General features: G+C 42.9%; 2 protein-coding genes across 2 annotated transcripts; one reads left to right on the top strand and one right to left on the bottom strand.

Annotated features, from left to right (window-relative positions):
- Positions 1 to 2,842: 2,842 nt before the first annotated feature.
- LOC124267403 lies at positions 2,843 to 11,487 on the bottom strand. Its single transcript, XM_046702312.1, has 3 exons — positions 11,353 to 11,487; positions 7,311 to 7,355; positions 2,843 to 3,529 (listed from the first exon to the last, which is right to left on the bottom strand). The coding sequence occupies exons 1-3, from the start codon at positions 11,362 to 11,364 to the stop codon at positions 3,245 to 3,247; spliced, it is 342 nt and encodes a 113-aa protein (XP_046558268.1). The 5' UTR covers positions 11,365 to 11,487; the 3' UTR covers positions 2,843 to 3,244.
- Positions 11,487 to 21,323, top strand: LOC124267402. The gene is made up of 4 exons (XM_046702311.1): positions 11,487 to 11,548; positions 18,606 to 18,638; positions 19,066 to 19,092; positions 20,763 to 21,323. Exons 1-4 carry the CDS (start codon positions 11,540 to 11,542, stop codon positions 21,141 to 21,143), a joined length of 450 nt encoding a protein of 149 aa, XP_046558267.1. The 5' UTR covers positions 11,487 to 11,539; the 3' UTR covers positions 21,144 to 21,323.
- The last annotated feature ends 49 nt before the right edge of the window (positions 21,324 to 21,372 follow it).

The following is a 21,372-nucleotide window of genomic DNA, read 5'->3' as shown; positions in this document are numbered from 1 at the left end:
TCACAGTGTCTTCTGAATTTTCCAAAAACAGGCTCTCATTTGACTGTCACAGGTCCTGATCGTAGTATATACTCACATTTCACTGTCACAGGCCCTGATCGTAGTATGTACTCTCACTTGACTGCCACATGTCCTGATCGTGGAATGTACCCACATTTGACTGTCACAGGTCATGATCGTAGTATATACTCATATTTCACTGTCACAGGCCCTGATCGTAGTATGTACTCATATTTCACTGGCACAGGCCCTGATCGTATTATGTACTCACATTTGACTGTCACTATCCCTGATCGTAGTATGTACTCACATTTGACTGTCACAGGTCCTGATCGTGGAATGTACTCACATTTGAGTGTCACAGGTCCTGATCGTGGAATGTACTCACATTTGACTGTCACAGGCCCTGATCGTGGAATGTACTCACATTTGACTGTCACAGGTCCTGATCGTAGTATGTACTCACATTTCACTGTCACAGGCCCTGATAGTAGTATGTACTCTCACTTGACTGGCTGGGTCCTGATCGTGGAATGACTGGCACAGGTCCTGATCGTGGAATGTACTCACATTTGACTGTCACAGGTCCTGATCGTAGAATGTACTCACATTTGACTGTCACAGGTCCTGATCGTAGTATGTACTCTCACTTGACTGTCACAGGTCCTGATCGTGGAATGTACTCACATTTGACTGTCACAGGTCCTGATCGTGGAATGTACTCACATTTGACTGTCACAGGTCCTGATCGTAGTATATACTCACATTTCACTGTCACAGGCCCTGATCGTATTATGTACTATGTATTATGCCGTTGGTTGCGCCCCTGTGTCAATGGAGGACGGGAGTCTGGTGGTTGAGAGCACTGTTTCCAGGAACAGTGTTCCTCTTGCCCAACACACCACTTCGCCCCTTCCTTCACCTAGACGGGTGGTTGAATGGGCCCGGCTCAACCAATCGGCTGGTCATGCCATGCCCTGTGCATTGTATTTGATACTGCACAAATTAGATTTTTGTAAATGATCCTGTTTTGGGTATTGGTAAAATTATTTCACTGAATATGTACTGGTTCAAAATTTCAACAATTGTTAAATATGCCTAGAGTCCTCTGCCCAGAAGGCGGTGGCTCATGGTCCAATCTGGTATTAATTATTATTTAATAATTCTGCTGGAGTATATCATCGAAGTATCCTTGGTGCTGCAAGTAGGAAAGCCACTTGTTATTAGCATTGTCTTCATGATACTCCGTGGTGGGTGGGGAGCTTGGATGACGACCACTATACTAACAATCATGGAATATCACACTCCCTCCAAATCACCAAACGTCCACTTGAAAATGATGATCAGGAACGTCCTTCTGTATCTATTGATTATTGGCCACGGTTTTTGGTTATTGAGACTCTTGATAAGACTCCTCTCAAACTAAATCCCTTATCTGCCCCTCAGTCCAAATTCATGTAAATCCTTTAAGATACCATGTTTTCACGTTGTATCGTATACTTTTTCTAAATCGAAAAAGATAGATACAGTATGTTGTTTGTTGACGATGGAATTTTTGATGAAAGATTCCAGACGCACCAGATGGTCAATGGTACTTCGGTTTTTTCGGAAACCACATTGGAGGTCACTAAGGAGGTTATTGGTCTCCAAGTACCAGATTAATCGATTGTTGACCAGGCGCTCCATGGTTTGACAAACACAGCTAGTTAGTGATATAGGACGGTAGTTTGAGGGGTCAGGTTTTGGTATAGGGATGATAATGGCGTTGTGCCACGAAGGAGGGAGGTTGCCGGTTGTCCAAATGTCATCAAATACTAGTATTTTGAGTAGAGTTTCTTAACTTGAATCAGGGAGGTGTTTCAGAAGCTGATAATGAATATCATCAGCTCCTGCTGCAGTGTCGTGAGCCTGCCCAAGGGCAGTACGTAGTTCATGGAGAGAAAAAGTTTCATTGTAATCCTCATTGACGAGGAGGAGTGATTTGCCAAAGTTTCGCCAAGTTTGTTTGCAATTTCAACTTTATTGGCTAAAAGGGAGTCACCATCTTTGAGATGGCGAACACCCTATTTGGATCCTTTGCCCTTAATCTTTTGAATCATGTTCAACATCTTGGACATGGGTGTGCGGGAGTTGATTTTGGAGACATATTTCCTCCATGACCGGCGTTTAGTTTGTTTAAATGTACGTCTTGCCCTGGCATTTGTCATTTTAACGACATTCAGGTTATGCACAGTAGGATGTTGTCGGAAGTATTTTTCCGCCTTCTTCCTATTTTTCCTAGCTTATTTGCAGTTTGTATCAAACCATGGTTTGCGTATGTGCGGGTTTGCAGAGGACTTAGGAATGGTTTCGTCTCAAATAGTATTTAAGATATCAGAAAATAGTTCCATGGGATCAGGAAGATTCCTGAAGTTCTCTGGTATAAGCTTTTCAGAGCAGAGAGTTTGGAATAATGGCCAATTGGCCTTAGTAAAATTCCATCTTGTTGAAGGTGGTTGATCCGTGTGAGTGATAGGAGTAAGAATAGTTGGGAAGTGGTCACTTCCACAAAGGTCATCGTGGACCGACCATTCAAACTCGTTTAAGAGATTAGAATCCGTAATTTATCCAGTGTTCAGGATAGGACAGTGGAAAGCCTGGAAGAAGCAGCAAAAGCGTGTAACTGAGGTGCTATTGTGGACTGACAAAGCGTTCATTCCACTTGTATTGCAGCCGCAATATTCCAGCTCTATGTCGGTGGTCTGTAAATATCGACTTTGGACAAGACAATCAAGTGATCAACAGCAGGTAGCGATACTGTCACAAATCCAGTATCGTGAAATAACCAAAGTAAATGATACCATTGTCGAAAAAAGTACTTTATTATGACACAAGCGTCCAATTTTCACAGAAATATCTGAAGATAATTAAGTGTCACGTTACGACACGACATAAAACACGAGTCCAGATAACAAGTAGGTTTGCATGTCATGCTCATGTGAACAGAGAATCCCCGTGGGATGTTAACGGCAAATGTAGAGAGTACTGGGATAGACAGACATATTGTTGTGTTGTGCCTCCTGTTATGTAGTAGATTTATGCATTATTGACTTGACGACAAGCAATGTACAACCTTGTTTCTACGTCTGGTAAAAGTAAATAGGGAAGAAGCAGATACTTGTGACACGTTGGATCCATAATGGCGACAGCAGAATAGCAATACCATAGCTGTGGCACCTACTCTCATAATAACAGGGACAGATTGTCATTTCAGTTTTGTAAAGGTAATTTCGTCTCGAGCATCAAGGTGTACCATGAATCTGTGATGGCCACGGCCAGAGACTACTGTGTATTCATGGCCCTGTAAACCAATGAACGTCACGATAGCATCTCGCCACACTGCAGGCCCGTAACGTTCCAGATTGGAGATGCAGACTTGTATCTGTCGCCGTAGATACGTCCCCTCTTCATCTGTCTCTGTACCCTCATGGCCCACAGTCTTGATGATCAGTTTCCCCAATGTCCTCTTGTTCACTTCCGGTACTTCAAGCTGAAACAGGAAATACTCATAAATGACTCAATAAATGGTAGACACAAACTGCAGCTCCTTGAACCAGCTCTGATGTATTATCAATTGTGATCTAGAGAAGAGAGTTGTATGGCTGTCAATTTCTTTATTATAATGAAGTAGTACGTATATACTCCGAAACGTTGTGTTCCTCGTGATAAGGAAGTTGACATCCATAAAACTATCTTCCTTATGTGTATCACTTCTAAATACCATTCAAACACCTGATTCTGATCAGGGTAATCCAGACGATCATTTAGACCTCACTGTAAATATTGCAGTTTGTATTGTGACAAACATCATTCAGCAATCTGCAGGACTGTAAATATTGCAGTTTGTCTTGTGACAAACATCATCCAGCAATCTGCAGGACTGTAAATATTGCAGTTTGTCTTGTGACAAACATCATCCAGCAATCTGAGGGCCTGTAAATATTGCAGTTTGTCTTGTGACAAACATCATCCAGCAATCTGAGGGCCTGTAAATATTGCAGTTTGTCTTGTGACAAACATCATCCAGCAATCTGAGGGCCTGTAAATATTGCAGTTTGTCTTGGACAAACATCATCCAGCAATCTGAGGGCCTGTAATATTGCAGTTTGTCTTGTGACAAACATCATCCAGCAATCTGAGGGCCTGTAAATATTGCAGTTTGTCTTGTGACAAACATCATCCAGCAATCTGAGGGCCTGTAAATATTGCAGTTTGTCTTGTGACAAACATCGTCCAGTAATCTGAGGCCTGTAAATATTGCAGTTTGTCTTGTGACAAACATCATCCAGCAATCTGAGGGCCTGTTAATATTGCAGTTTGTCTTGTGAAAAACATCATCCAGCAATCTGAGGGCCTGTAAATATTGCAGTTTGTCTTGTGACAAACATCGTCCAGCAATCTGAGGGCCTGTAAATATTGCAGTTTGTCTTGTGACAAACATCGTCCGGGGATGAATATCATGAGCAACGATCAACATCGTCGGGATGCAGCCAACCAGGTCACCAAGTCTGGTCACCCTACGGGCAGCATTGGTCACTTGTGACATATTCAAACCGGAAATCCCAACAGCCTTAAATTAGGTCTTTGGCATTTAGAAGTGATACACATAAGAAAGAGAGAGTTTTTATGGATGTCAACTCTCGGAGTATATCCTTACTCCTCCATTGGGTGAATGGATGGTATGAGGCAGAGAGCATATACATGTACATGTAAGAACAACAAATAGAATATTACGGCAACAGTCATGGAGGCCAAACAATGGAAGCCAACATGTAACTGGCGTTTGTGTGATTGGCAAAGGACAAATGAAAGACATCACTTAATCAGTTAATTAGGGCTGAATATAAGATATAACACCTAGTCTTGGAGGATACAGCAAGGAGGTGAATTTTCAGTATCAAAACTTTTAAACAAAATACTGAAATGAAGAGATGAATAACTATAAGAATATTGTCATTTGGAAAAAGACAATTAGTAAAGTCACCTATTTGAAAGAACCAAATCAAACACTAGCAAGCCTAGAGGACTATAAACTAGGGTAATGTATGACGAGGTATTGAAAGAGTACGCTTTGATGTTCATACAGATGTGAACAGTAACTGCAACAGTAACTCCCTGTTGGTTCCGTAACTTCCTGGTTCATTAACGCCGATCACATGAAGGTTAGGGTATCGGATCTCCCAATAGTTTTATTTAAGTTGACTGTCGTCTACAAACCTTTGTTCACATAAACCTGTTCGTTGAATAAACCTTAACTTGTTGCTTAATCATTTTATGCTATTACTTGGAGTTGACGTTGTAGAAATCGTTACCAGGTTTTCCCCTTTTCCACTGTTATGACGTAAACCTAAGGTGACGAGGACTAAACTGGCTGGCGAACGGTTGGAAGTAATCTACACTTACCTGACTGCTTATCAGATATAATGTGTCGTTTACTTTGAAATACTTCACGTTCATAATTATTGAAACTAAAATTATTCTCAATGCTAAATTTTGGAATATTTTGTTTAATTTTCCTAGAAAGCGATGCGAGATGAGAGAACTATCGAACTATTTGACTACCGCGGACTCACTATGTAGTTGTATTGTGCCTCAGTGAAATTCCCAGAATTTGGTGCTGTTTCACAAACTGAGGAAAATGGAAATATGCGTCTTCCTCTCTTACGGTAAGACTCTTTTCAGCTTCGGAATAGATTTCACGATGGGTAATGAAAACATGAAACTGCTCATGACGTGGAAGGCCGGAATATCTGTCCGTCATGAATGATAATTTGTAAGTCAGTAGTCAAAGTTCGTGACTTTAAAACTTAAATTCACTCGAACAGATAATCCGGCCTTCCTCGTCACTCGTAAATTATTGTCAAGAGACTTTCTTTCACTAATCCTTCTTAATGCATCTCGTCACTATATGAAACTCTAAAGTAATGAAATTAATGTGACTGCACTGGACAAGCAAGAGGTTGATATCATAAACAGACGAGATAGATAGTAATCAACAGTCGAGATAGATAGTAATCAACAGTCGAGATAGATAGTAATCAACAGTCGAGATAGATAGTAATCAACAGTCGAGATAGATAGTAATCAACAGTCGAGATAGATAGTAATCAACAGTCGAGATAGATAGTAATCAACAGTCGAGATAGATAGTAATCAACAGTCGAGATAGTTAGTAATCAACAGTCGAGATAGATAGATCAACAGTCGAGATAGATAGTAATCAACAGTCGAGATAGATAGTAATCAACAGTCGAGATAGATAGTAATCAACAGTCGAGATAGATAGTAATCAACGAGATAGATAGTAATCAACAGTCGAGATAGATAGTAATCAACAGTCGAGATAGATAGTAATCAACAGTCGAGATAGATATCAACAGTCGAGATAGTAATCAACAGTCGAGATAGATAGTAATCAACAGTCGAGATAGATATAGTAATCAACAGTCGAGATAGATAGTAATCAACAGTCGAGATAGATAGTAATCAACAGTCGAGATAGATAGTAATCAACAGTCGAGATAGATAGAGAGATAGATAGTAATCAACAGTCGAGATAGATAGTAATCAACAGACGAGATAGATAGTAATCAACAGTCGAGATAGATAGTAATCAACAGTCGAGATAGATAGTAATCAACAGTCGAGATAGATAGTAATCAACAGTCGAGATAGATAGTAATCAACAGTCGAGATAGATAGTAATCAACAGTCGAGATAGATAGTAATCAACAGACGAGATAGATAGTAATCAACAGTCGAGATAGATAGTAATCAACAGTCGAGATAGATAGTAATCAACAGTCGAGATAGATAGTAATCAACAGTCGAGATAGTTAGTAATCAACAGACGAGATAGATAGTAATCAACAGTCGAGATAGTTAGTAATCAACAGTCGAGATAGTTAGTAATCAACAGTCGGAAGTGAGGACATTGGAACAACGAATGAAAGTCAGAACGTCAACCACGTTGCATCTCTCTTATTGGATTGAGTGAGTGAGTGAGTGAGTTTGGTTTTACGCCGCTTTTAGCAATATTCCAGCAATATCACGGCGGCTGCAACAGAAATGGGCTTCACACATGGTACCCATGTGGGAAATCGAACCCGGGTCTTCGGCGTGACGAGCGAACGCTTAACCACAGGGCTACCCCAACGCCCCTCTTATTGGATTAAAGATGAGGTAAAGATTGACTGAATGTACATGTTGGGTATACAGGGTATAAACTTCAAACGGTCCTCTGACTAGTATAACAGGACAGAAATACTCACGGACACAGTTGGAGCAAGCGCTGACGATTTCTTTTGATACTCCACCTGAAATAACGGTGAGAGTAATTCAATGTCCACTGCATCCTTTTGTTTGACGAAACCAGTGTCGGGCATGAGGATATTATTAAGGCGGATGCAGAACTATTATCCCATATCCTGCAGGTTTAAATTAAAAAATCCTGTTTTGGGGGTGGGACGCTCGACATGTACCGCATTTCCTCTTAAAACCGTGCCAATATTGTCACAATTTGAATTTGACTTGGTGTCAATGAAGTCCCTGCGTCTAATAGAGGTGTGCTATATATCATGTGTGGTAGTTCCAGCCAAAGGATCACAAATAAGGAAAACTAAAAGCTAAACTAAACAAACTAAAAACGACCGAACTATTTCCATAAGGGACCGTTCATAATTTATAGGGTGATGATGATTTTTTATGGAGAAGCATGTACAATGTGAATAACCCCTCTAAAATTTATGTACAAAGTAAGTGACCCACTCTGCATGTCATGTACAAAATCAATAACCCCATTCCCCTCCCATAATTTTAAAGCATAATTTTCCAATAGTTATGTGTACAAAATTGCTGACCCCCCTAGTACATGTGTACAAAATTGATGACACCCCCTCCCTCCCTAGAACAAAACGGGTGACCCCCCGTAAAATCATCATCACCCCACCCTGATTGGCTGATTTGAATCTGTGAGGTGAGATGAAATTGGGTTTTACGTCGTGCTTGAGAATATTTCGCTCATATGACGACGTGCATGCGTGTGTATGTGTATGTGAGGCTGCTTGTACTAGCCCAGACTTAAGCTGGTTTTATAGTGCTAGCCCACTGAGATACCATGCTGCAGTGAAGCATGAATACCCCACTCAGACACATTATACTGACTCCGAGCCGACCAGTCCTTGTTGTACCCATTAATGCCCAGCGCCAGGCAGGGGACCAACAAGTACCATATTTAACGTCTTTTGGTATGACGCTGTCGGGGATCGAACCCGCGACCTTCCGCTCTCCGGGCGGACGCTCTAACCACTACACCACGGAGGCGGTCGATTTGAATCTGTACTTTACTGAATAAGTGTAATCCCAATATACCATACGTTACAAATGACCACTTTCTAAATGGCATTGTGTATTCATAGCTTTCGGCCGTGGGAGCTGTGCCGGTTTACACTTATCAGAGGTGTACACAAAGTCCGTGGTCTGGACTACAAGTTGTCCGACTTCCATTTTTGTGGCTGAGCGGGTTAGGCTTCCACAGGGTTTGTGTGCTGGCGATTAGGTGCCTGACTCTTAGGGTGTGGGTTCGAATCCCGGATGGGACTCAACCCAACAAAAGAACTAGAATCTGTACTTTACCGAGAAAAAGTAATCCCAAAAATAGCATATGTTACTACAATGCCTGATGAATATCCAGTCTTGAATATCCTCAGAAGCGTTCCCTTTGGTGTAAAGAGAAAATATAACGATTTTAAATATCAACAGGAACGCCAAACAGAAGACACCCGGTGGTCCAAACACGACACATATAGTGTAAACCAGTATCCTATACACGTCATAAAGCCAACCAAACACAATTCTCCAAATACGTCAACGGCTAAGGCTGGATTTACACTACGTCCGATTTTCTCTGCGTTGCGTCATGCGTTGCGTCCGAAAAAACGCAAGCAGTACATTTTCCATTTAGACAATACACTAGGTGCGAATTTTGCATGCGTTGCGATCCGAAGCGATTTAGATAGGTAGGCCTCCTATTTTTGACGGAACGCAAATGAGCTCGCATGAGGAATTCCCCTGATGACGTCATTCCAATAAGGTATTTCCCCAACACGTTGACAATCAGGTAAGGTTATTTTCTCATCTTACGATAAAAACACGCGATTCCAATTGCAGACAGGCTGTGTTTTTTATGAGATATTATTTATAATGTCTTTCTGCGCCTGTCTGTGCATAACATATACAATAATATGACAAACCTTTGGTAAAATTCATTCTCAGAACAACCTACTTCAAGATGCTTCTAAAAGTCTTATGAAAAATAAAATTGCCCTGATATTTCATGAGGCTCAATTTGGTTCATGTCAACAGAACCCTCAGAACTATGTTCCCCAGGGAAGTCAGTACTGCTCAAATTCTATATATGTGGAATCTGTAATGCCTGAGTGTATGAGAGAACAATGTTGGTATGAAAGTAAATATTTTCTACATACTTTTAGTTCAATATTTCGAAACCACATAAAAGATTGATGTTATTTAATTCCCTAATAATTCCCTTTATAAGACTATTATAGGCTCCTTCAAGTAATCTTTGTTGGTTTAAGGGATGTACCCACCATCTCCGTGTTTTGTTCTCTTCCTCATGCACAGAAACTGCCAGAGATGCTAGGATTTTTCCTCCATCTTATATTCATCCGTCTTATATCGCAGATGATCGCACCTAGTGTATTGGAAAAAACGCACTCGGTAACGCATGCGTCAAAAACATGCGGACGTAATGTAAATCCAGCCTAAGTAAATATTGTGTGTGCGTGCATATTCATGAACGAAACTTTAAGTGCTTACTAAACGGAGTCCATATGCGATTTGCCGTATGTGCCACGCCACGCCCGTATACTGCGTTACCTGTAAAGATCCTGGTTTGAATCGTCTACAGCATTACAACTATGACATTCCGGACTTGTGTAATCTACCACACGCCACACCCTCTTCACCCGAACAACGACTCGACAGGATTATGGGTATTTATGGGCATAATTTCAGAACTCTATGTCTGTCAGTACACAAAGTGGCCCGTGACGTGTGGGGATGCCCACTGACTTTGTTTCAGAGCTGTTATATTTGGGCCGTTGCCAATGACAACACGGATAACATACCTAAACATATCCATGGCTTACAGGCAATACTCATAATAGGGCCTCAGTAGACTGACTGACTGACTGAGTTTGGTTTTACGCCGCTTTTAGCAATATTCCAGCAACATCACGGCGGGGGACACCAGAAATGGGCTTAACACATTGTACCCATGTGGGGATTCGAACCCGGGTCTTCGGCGTGACGAGCCAACGCTTTGACAACTAGGATACCCCACCGCCCCGGCCTCAGTAGACGTTTACTGGACTGCTTAAATATCATTTACACCATCGGGGAAAATAATCCTGTCAACGAGGTCCTATACTCTGCAGTGTGTAGTGTGTGTATGCAGTTGATATTTAGATAATCTACAGGGACGGATACAGACAGCTTTTGAGAAAAGGTGGGGGGCAAGCACAGTTCATCTTCACCCGTTTTCACGAGAGTTTCAATGGTACAACACACACACACACACTAGATCCGTCTATGTTCTAATTAATTCGACAATTTGAACCAAAACATAATATAAAACCTGTCTTCCGACCAGTACAGAAGAGCCTTCTAATACATAATAGCTCCGTGGTGTCGCTTGAGTCAGCGACTGGTTATTGTCATTGTGATCCCTCCGGTTCCAGCAAAACCGACAGTTGTGTAGTTCAGAATGACAACAACATCGAAGGAATGATGTAAATCCAGCTAGGGTCCGTGTAGGTAGCAAAGGTACTGTACGTCCCCATGGTCCCTGGTATGGTGATCTGCCTTCAGTTGTTGGTGATCTCTAGCCCGTTTTCTATATTGTATTGTCTATAAAAGTTTGTCGAATTTTACAGTTACATGCTAGTTTTAATTCTCTATCTGTGATATTCTAGTTATTTTACTGCCCTTCGTTGGCAGTTTTTCACAATTTAATTCTGTTTGTTATGAGTTTATAACATTTGAAGTCACGATATGGCTGAAATGTTGACAATGTGACTATGAATTTTAACTCTAAATCATTCAGAATGACATCAACCATGAATAAAAGACAGTGTCTCTTCACAACATATTACCACAGCAATGTCTAAGGAATTCTGTCATGAGATAAACATCGAACGTAAGTCACCGAATCAACAACAGGAAACATAACGAAATGTGTATTTACAAAATATACCTATTTGAAGTCGTGTAAACAATATGGAAACTACATACCGTGTTGCCCATGTTCACGTTGCCCCAGGTAAATGGGGAGCGGCTGAACCAGTCTACTGCACTGACACCATACAGGGGAACAATTCGTGGAAATATATATATAGCACCCTGATACCAAGAACCGAAGCAACATACTCTACTGGGAAGTACTCAGCAAACATCTACCCGGACAAGTTCAACTGAGAAAATGGGAAGCGTAAGTAATCGTTATTTCTTGATTAGAAAAGTTTACGTTTTCTTGCTGTATTGCTATACACTGAAACCCGTGAAGACTCGAGTCTAAGACAATCCACTTTCCGGTCTGGTTTTGATGGAAACGTTCAGTTGCTGGACCTAATGGATACAATGGTTCGAATCCCCACATGGGACAATGTGTGAAGCCCATTTCTGGTTCGCCGTGATTATTGCTAAAAGCCTAAATGGATAACCTGTCAGTCAGTCAGTAAAGGCCCAGGTTTAATCATCCTCATGGGTACAATGTTTGAAACACTTGTCTGGCGTTCCCAACCGCGATGTTTAAATCCATATTAACTCACCCCATGATGCTGGGAAACTTGTTAAATATGTTTTCAAAGGAAACCGTCCGGTTTAACAAGGTTTCACTATATTCATGATTAGAAAACATTGCTCAGTATAGACAACATTACATCTGGTTGGTTAAGTGTTTTAAAATATAGTCAGGGTTATAAATACTTCAATAAATTAAACCCGAAAAATGTGTACAAATATCAACAAATGATGAGAATATAATACTCCTATATCTTCATCTATACACTTATTACTTACGACCCGTGAAGGTCCCGGGTTAGAATAGGTCTTCAGTAACCCATGCTTGTTGTAAAAGGCGACTATGCTTGTCGTAAGAGTCGACTAACGGGATCGGGTGGTCAGGCTCGCTGACTTGGTTGACACATTTCATCGGTTCCCAATTGTGCAGATCGATGCTCATGCTGTTGATCACTGGATTGTCTGGTCCAGACTCGATTATTTACAGACCGCCGCCATATAGCAAGAATATTGCTGAGTGCGGCGTAAAACTAAACTCACTCATTCACTCACTATTACTTACGACTTTTATTTCTGTTTTTAAAATCCACGTTAACTTTCTGTAAAATATTTGGTCGGTTGGGTAGCATACGGGTAAAGCGTTCGCTCGTCGTTTCAAAGACTCTGGTTGGATAAATGTGTGAAGCCCATTTCTGGTGTCCCCCGCCGTGATATTGCTGGAATATAGCTAAAAGCTATACTCACTCTCTACACAGTACGGATGCAGATCACAGTATGAAGATTGAAACACGTTTGTGCATGCATAACCTCCAGACGCATTGTGAGTAGCCAGGATGACCACTCTTTAAACTCTATAAAGAATATCACTCTTTAAACTCTATAAAGAATATCACTCTTTAAACTCTATAAAGAATAACACACTCTAAACTCTATAAGGAATATCACACTTTAATCTCTATAAAGAATATCACATTTTAAACTCTATAAAGAATATCACTCTTTAAACTCTATAAAGAATATCACACTTTAAACTCTATAAAGAATATCACTCTTTAAACTCTATAAAGAATATCACACTCTAAACTCTATAAAGAATATCACACTTTAAACTCTATAAAAAGAATCACACTTTAAACTCTATAAAGAATATCACATCTATCACACTTTCAACTCTATAAAGAATATCACTTTAAACTCTATAAAGAATATCACTTTAAACTCTATATATCACACTTTAAACTCTATAAAGAATATCACACTTTTCAACTCTATAAACTCTATAAAGAATATCACACTTTAAACTCTATAAAGAATATATAAACTCTATAAAGAATATCACACTCTTTCAACTCTATAAAGAATATCACACTTTCTTTAAACTCTATAAAGAATATCACACTTTAAACTCTATAAAGAATATCACACTTTAAACTCTATAAAGATATCATCTTTAAACTATAAAGAATATCACACTTTAAACTCTATAAAGAATATCACACGTTCTTTAAACTCTATAAAGAATATCACACTCTATAAAGAAACTCTATAAAGAATATCACACTTTCAACTCTATAAAGAATATCACACTTTCAACTCTATAAAGAATATCACTCTTTAAACTCTATAAAGAATATCACACTTTAAACTCTATAAAGAATATCACACTTTCAACTCTATAAAGAATATCACACTTTCAACTCTATAAAGAATATCACACTTGAAACTCTATAAAGAATATCACACTTGAAACTCTATAAAGAATATCACACTTTAAACTCTATAAAGAATATCACACTTTAATCTCTATAAAGAATATCACACTTTAAACTCTATAAAGAATGTTCAAACTCAGTATTTTTTATCAAACCATCACGACTTGTCCAGTCGCCTTGGGCGTCATAGACATGGCTCACGTTTCACCCACGCTATCATTGTCGTTGTGTTACTGTGATACAGTCTAAAGTTATTTCACACTTCAAACACTCAGATTTAGTACACAAAGGCATAAAATCGATTATGAGTAAAACTACATTAAAATTCGACACTAAGAGGACGGTATTGCTGCTGTTTAACCTTTAGCTGTGTGACAGTGATACGTTTGTTTGAGTGGACCTACAGTTGCCAACAGATACGACCAACTAACAAACACTTTATTGCTTAAACCGTTGAACGCTTGCCAACATTTAGTCATGCGTAACTGTCGGATCGCTGTTGATAGGACACCGTCATGATAATCCATATGTCGATCTTCCGGGTCCATTCTGCGTGTTAGATTTAGTTGGCTTTAGTGGTGGGCTCCTGGAATACACAAACTGGATTGTAAATAATGCAACATGTCAGTTAGAAAATTGGCTTCGGAGCCCGTGCTTTACGTGTCCTTCACACATGCACTTCTTGTATTGACAGCTGAATCGATTAACTCCCGTCACAATCTCTTATGCAAATGAGGTTATGCAAAAAAGTATTTGAACCCGAAAACTGATGTCTTTAATATATTTCATCGATATTATATGTTTAGAGAAGATATGTTGGGTTAAAGATCACATATACTCTAGGGGGGTACAAATACATAAATCACTAATTGGCATCGTTATAAATGAAACCCCGTCATTAAAACTACTCATTTCGATCTTTAATTAACTTAAATCGACCTTTTGGACAACAGTGCACAATTCTCACCAGCGAACGAAATGTCAACCAATCAGAGCGGCGCGTCTCTGTGACGTCATATGAGGAATAGGTATTAAGTGAATTCTGTAATTGTGTTACACTACTGCTTAATTTGTAACAGTACATATTTCTCATAAATATATCATTTTATTTGAATTGATAACACAACTGTCTATATCTGTATACTCATGGAAACGAATAAGGGAACACATGAAAGTACAAGTGTTCCGTTGTTCTTGTCCAGGTTTCTTCACAAGGTATGTAGTGCACTGTGAGTGAAGTTCTGGAAATAAATAAAGGAACACTTGTACTTTCATGTGTTCCCTTATTCGTTATTGAGTATATGCATAGTCTGTTTGCAGTGAAAACGTACCGATGAATTTAACTTTAAACCAAAAAGTTAATCGAATAAAGTGAAAATAAGATTGCGAATCCTCATAATTTTACCTTGCCAATTGAACATTTAAATCTCAGAATATTATTCAACTTACGATAAAAGTTGTTTAACAAGCGATCATGGTTTCAAACCGCTATTATGGGAATGTATTACAAGGGGGTATGCACATTAGATGAAACACCTAGAACAAGTATGGTTGGTGTAAGTTAACGCTCATCACGTACCGCACGGGCATTTGTTTCACTGTTCCAACTACTACGCTTACCCCCTTGTAATACTTTACAGTACTGTTATACGTATAAACACCTATTTCTGTGAAATGTGTCGAGCCCATCATAGTTAAGTCCATCTTTAAAGACATATGTGCAATTTCCGACATAATCCATCGATGTATCGGTAGTTTGTTTGGTGTCCACCATTTTGATGGACAGGCGAAAATACTGCATCCTCGTAACCATGTATAATTGTGCACGGAAAATCAGAAAACTCTTTAACGTGATAATATACCTCTGAATGACTTTAGTTAACCAATCACAATCCAGTATTCATTGAAGTTTTGGTAGAATTTAATTTATGGCCAGATTTGGCTCCTGAAGCATCTGAAGTTATGGTGTAAATCCAGCCAGGGTCCATGCAGGTAGCAAATGTAATGTATGTCCCCATGGTCCCTAGTATGGTGATCTGCCTTCAGTTGCCGGCGATCTATAGCCTGTTTATATATTATGTAATGTCCTTATAATGCTATTATTTTAAATATGACTGTGATACTCTAGTTGTTTTACTGTCCCTTGACGACAGGTTTTATACTAACATTTATTTTTTATCAATGTCATATTGCTTGTCTTCACGATATGGCTGAAATATTGCCGATGTGACGATAAACATTTATTCACTCACTCACTTACCGAATTTTGGCCCTGAGCCAATGAATGATTAGAATAGACAGAGGACGCCAGTAAAGCAAGTCAAACAGGTGGTATGCACACAGAGATGACCGTTGTAGGCGTGTAGAATGACACGTATGCACGGGTTGCTTTTTTAAGAAAATAAATATAAAGTTTCAACTTCTACCGTTAGACGCCGTCTTTATGCCTCCCACATGAAAGCAAGACGTCCACTGACGTATGTGATCTTTACAGCTAAACTCAGTCGCCAGGGATTGGGACGGGCTGGGTAACTCTAGGGACAGGCTAGGTAACTCTAGGGAAAGGCAAGGTAACACCAGGGACAGGCTAGGAAACACCAGGGACAGGCCAGGTAACACCAGGGACAGGCTGGGTAACATCAGGGACAGGCTGGGTAACACCAGGGACAGGCTAGGTAACACCAGGGACGGGCTAGGTAACACCAGGGACAGGCTAAGTAACATCAGGGGCGGGCTAAGTAACACCAGGGACAGGCTAGGTAACACCAAGGGCGGGCTAGGAAACACCAGGGACTGGCTGGGTAACACCAGAGACAGGCTAGGTAACACCAGGGACAGGCTAAGTAACACCAGGGAAGGGCTAGGTAACACCAGGGACGGGCTAGGTAACACCAAGGGCGAGCTAGCTAACAGCAGGGACTGGCTGGGTAACACCAGGGACGGTCTAGGTAACTCCAGGGACTGGCTTGGTAACACCAGTGACTGGCTGGATAACACCAGGGACAAGCTAGGTAACACCAGGGGCGGGCTAGATAACACCAGCGGCGGGCTAGATAACACCAGTGACAAGCTGGGTTACACCAAGGACTGGCTGGGTAACTCCAGGGGCGGGCTGGGTAACTCAAGGGACTGGCTGGGTAACACCAGGGACAGGCTGGCTTTAACCAGGGACAGGCTGGGTATAACCAGGGACAGGCAGGGTATGATTAGAACAGATATAGGACGCCAATAAAGCAATTCAAACAGGTGGTTTGCACACAGAGCTGACCGTTGTAGGCCTGATGAATGGCACGTATGCTCCGGTTGCTTTTTTTTAAAAATAAAAGTTTCAACATCTACCGTTAAGCACCAGGGACGGTCTAGGTAACACCAGAGACGGGCTGGGTAACACCAGGGACAGGCTAGGTAACTCCAGGGACGGGCTAGGTAACATCAGGGGCGGGCTAGGTAACACCAGGGACAGGCTGGGTAACACAAGAGGTGGCTAAGTAACAGCAGGGGCAGTTTAGGTAACTCTAGGCACAGTCTGGGTAACACCAGGGACGGGCTAGGTAACACCAGGGACAGGCTAGGTAACACCAGGGACGAGCGAGGTAAAACCAGGGACGAGCTAGGTAACACCAGGGACGAGCAGGCTATAACCAGGGACGAGCAGGCTATAACCAGGGACAGGCTGGGTATAACCAGGGACAGGCAGGGTATGATTAGAATAGATAGAGGACGCCAATAAAGCAATTCAAACAGGTGGTTGGCACACAAAGCTGACCGTTGTAGGCCTGATGAATGGCACGTATGCTCGGGTTGCTTTTTGTAAAAAAAATTAAAAAGTTTCAACATCTACCGTAAAACACAAGGGACGGTCTAGAAAACACCAGGGACGGGCACGGTAACACCAGGGACAGGCAAGGTAACACGAGGGACGGGCTAGGTAACACCAGGGATGGACTAGGTAACACCAGGGGTGAGCTAGGTAACACCAGGGACGGACTAGGTAACCCCGGGGACGAGCGAGGTAACACCAGGGACGAGCTAGGTAACACCAGGGACGAGCAGGGTATAACCAGGGACGAGCAGGCTATAACCAGGGACAGGCTGGGTATAACCAGGGACAGGCAGGGTATGATTAGAATAGATAGAGGACGCCAGTTAAGCAATTCAAACAGGTGGTTTGCACACAGAGCTGACCGTTGTAGGCCTGATGAATGGCAGGTATGCTCCGGTTGCTTTTTGTAAAAAGAAATAAAAAGTTTCAACATCTACCGTTAAACACAAGGGACGGGCTAGAAAACACCAGGGACGGGCTGGGTAACACCAGGGACAGGCAAGGTAACACGAGGGACGGGCAAGGTAACACCAGGGACGGGCTAGGTAACACCAGGGACGGACTAGGTAACACCAGGGACGGGCTAGGTAACACCAGGGACGGGCTTGTTAACACCAGGGAAGGGCTGGGTAACACCAGGGAAGGGTTAGGTAACACCAAGGACAGGCTAGGTAACACCAGGGACAGGCTAGGTAACACCAGGGACAGGCTAGGTAACACCAGGAACGGGCTAGGTAACACCAGAGACGGGCTGGGTAACACCAGGGACGGGCTGTGTAACACCAGGGACAGGCTAGGTAACACCAGGGACGGATTAGGTAACACCAGGGACGGGTAAGGTAACACCAGGGACGGGCTAGGTAACACCAGGGACGGACGAGCAGGGTATAACCAGGGACGAGCTAGGTAACACCAGGGACGAGCAGGGCATAACCAGGGACAGGCAGGGTATGATTAGAACAGATAGAGGACGCCAATTAAGCAATTCAAACAGGTGGTTTGCACACAGAGCTGACCGTTGTAGGCCTGAAGAATGGCGCGTATGCACGGGTTGCTTTTTTTTTCCAAAAAATAAAAAGTTTCAGCACCTACCGTTAGACACAAGAGACGGACTAGGTAACACCAGGGACGGGCTAGGTAACACCAGGCACGGGCTGGGTAGGTTGTGTTCCCATCGCTATTGTTACCCTGTACCTCTTTTTCAATTTTAGGGTGCTTCGAAAACATTTCCTGTTCATCAATTTGTGAGTATGCCACTAAAACCATGTATCTGGCTCCACAACATGAAATAATTCTATCGTTCACACCTTTATTTTCTGAGGGTTTTCAATACCTCTTTGAGCATTATCTAAAATTGCATTTTAAATGAAAGGCATATTGTCACAATATAATTGTTAGACTTGCTGTTATTGTTTCAAGTGTGTTCTTGTACGCATGAAGCCAATAAACCCATAGTGTGGGGGTGCATAGCTGTAGCGTAATGAGCACGCAGATTGATTTATTGCTACTCATTTCGTATTTGGATAGCATAAGATTGAAACTTTTCTTCTTAGATGTTACTGTATGGTTCCTGTATGGTTTCTTTCTTGAAAACTGGAAGATGCAACCTGCGATTGCCATGCTATATCTCCCTTAGACGCCATATTTCAAGATGTGATGTTTTTATTACAGGAAGAGTATGACGACACTGTATGTGGGGTGAGTGTTATAGCAGTCATTCATTTCTGCTGGTGCTGTGGTAGTGGTGCTGGTGCTGGTGACGCTGCTGGTGGTGACGGTGCTGGTGGTGTTGATAGTGCTAGTGCTGGTGGTGTTGCTGCTGCTCCTGCTGGTGTTGGTGGTGCTGGTGGCGGTGCTGCTGGTGTTGATGGTGCTGATGGCGGTGCTACTGATGGCGGGCACATGGTGGTGTTGCTGCTGCTGGTGTGGTTGCTGTCGCTGGTGGTGGTGCTGCTGGTGTTGATGGTGCTGGTGTTGCTGCTGCTGGTGTGGTTGCTGTCGCTGGTGGCGGTGCTGCTGGTGTTGATGGTGCTGGTGGACGTGCTGCTGGTGTTGATGGTGCTGGTGGCGGTGCTGCTGGTGTTGATGGTGCTGGTGGCGGTGCTGCTGGTGTTGATGGTGCTGGTGGCGGTGCTGCTGGTGTTGATGGTGCTGGTGGCGGTGCTGCTGGTGTTGATGGTGCTGGTGGCGGTGCTGCTGGTGTTGATGGTGCTGGTGGCGGTGCTGCTGGTGTTGATGGTGCTGGTGTTGATGGTGCTGGTGGTGGTGCTGCTGGTGTTGATGGTGCTGGTGGCGGTGCTGGTGGCGGTGCTGCTGGTGTTGATGGTGCTGGTGGCGGTGCTGCTGGTGTTGATGGTGCTGGTGTTGATGGTGCTGGTGGTGGTGCTGCTGGTGTTGATGGTGCTGGTGGCGGTGCTGGTGGCGGTGCTGCTGGTGTTGATGGTGCTGGTGGCGGTGCTGCTGGTGTTGATGGTGCTGGTGGTGTTGCTGCTGGTGTTGATGGTGCTGGTCGTGATGCTGGTGGTGTTGATGGTGCTGGTGGCGGTGCTGCTGGTGTTGATGGAGCTGGTGGCGGTGCTGCTGGTGTTGATGGTGCTGGTGGCGGTGCTGCTGGTGTTGATGGTGCTGGTGGCGGTGCTGCTGGTGTTGATGGTGCTGGTGGCGGTGCTGCTGGTGTTGATGGTGCTGGTGGACGTGCTGCTGGTGTTGATGGTGCTGGTGGCGGTGCTGCTGGTGTTGATGGTGCTGGTGGCGGTGCTGCTGGTGTTGATGGTGCTGGTGGCGGTGCTGCTGGTGTTGATGGTGCTGGTGGCGGTGCTGCTGGTGTTGATGGTGCTGGTGGCGGTGCTGCTGGTGTTGATGGTGCTGGTGGCGGTGCTGCTGGTGTTGATGGTGCTGGTGTTGATGGTGCTGGTGTTGATGGTGCTGGTGTTGATGGTGCTGGTGGTGGTGCTGCTGGTGTTGATGGTGCTGGTGGTGGTGCTGCTGGTGTTGATGGTGCTGGTGGCGGTGCTGGTGGCGGTGCTGCTGGTGTTGATGGTGCTGGTGGCGGTGCTGCTGGTGTTGATGGTGCTGGTGGTGGTGCTGCTGGTGTTGATGGTGCTGGTGGCGGTGCTGCTGGTGTTGATGGTGCTGGTGGCGGTGATGCATTGATGCCAACCCTCTACTCCATTTTCTGTCCATATCTCAATCGAACCCTCTCCCCAATCATTCCACAAGACCCAGTATCAGGATCTCCACCCAACTGTCATTCAACTCTCTACCCAGACTTTCATCCAACAGTTCGACAACTCTTACCAAACTCTCACTCTCTCCTCCTTCCTCCTCACAGCAACTAAAGTATATTATCCAATACATTTTTGTTTCAGAATATCAACTGCAGCCCATACATTGCTTGTTCTGACATCAGCTTGTTCATGCAAAGTCAGCGAGATAGGTTGTTGGCGTGTGATCGGCGGGTCTTGCAGTGCTGCCTGTCGGTCATCGCTGAAGAGTCGAGCTGGGTGTGGAGGCACGCGAGTCTCGAGGTGCATGGGAGACAGCTTGCAGTGATGTTTTACTCCGGCGACAGAGACAACAAGTATGTTGTGTGTATCAATAATGATGGCATAACATCCCAGTGTGTCAGCCGAGGTCTACGTCTGAAACTGAGAGATGGATTCCGTTCAGTCTGGAACTGGATTGGAAATGCAGCGAGAAAGGTTGTCGGAGCTATTGGTGGAGCCGGGATGAAGATGCTGACATTCTGAGCCTACGCAGATCCATTGAGACATCGGGGAATTGTCCCACACCCATTTTCAGCTGAACGAAGTATTTTACATTCAGAAATATGGAACTGATCAGGCCTTGTACTGCCTACGTACACACCACTTGTTCAAATGTTCTAGTTGGGAATAATGAAAATATACTCAAAATAAACATATTAAAACACAACAATTTCGTTGTTGTTATTTTAATAAATTCATGTGATTAGCAAAC

Source organism: Haliotis rubra, unplaced genomic scaffold (assembly GCF_003918875.1).
Source record: "Haliotis rubra isolate DU_JTF1 unplaced genomic scaffold, ASM391887v1 Scf131, whole genome shotgun sequence".
Taxonomy (NCBI): domain Eukaryota; kingdom Metazoa; phylum Mollusca; class Gastropoda; order Lepetellida; family Haliotidae; genus Haliotis; species Haliotis rubra.
This window is presented reverse-complemented; position numbering and strand designations above follow the sequence as displayed.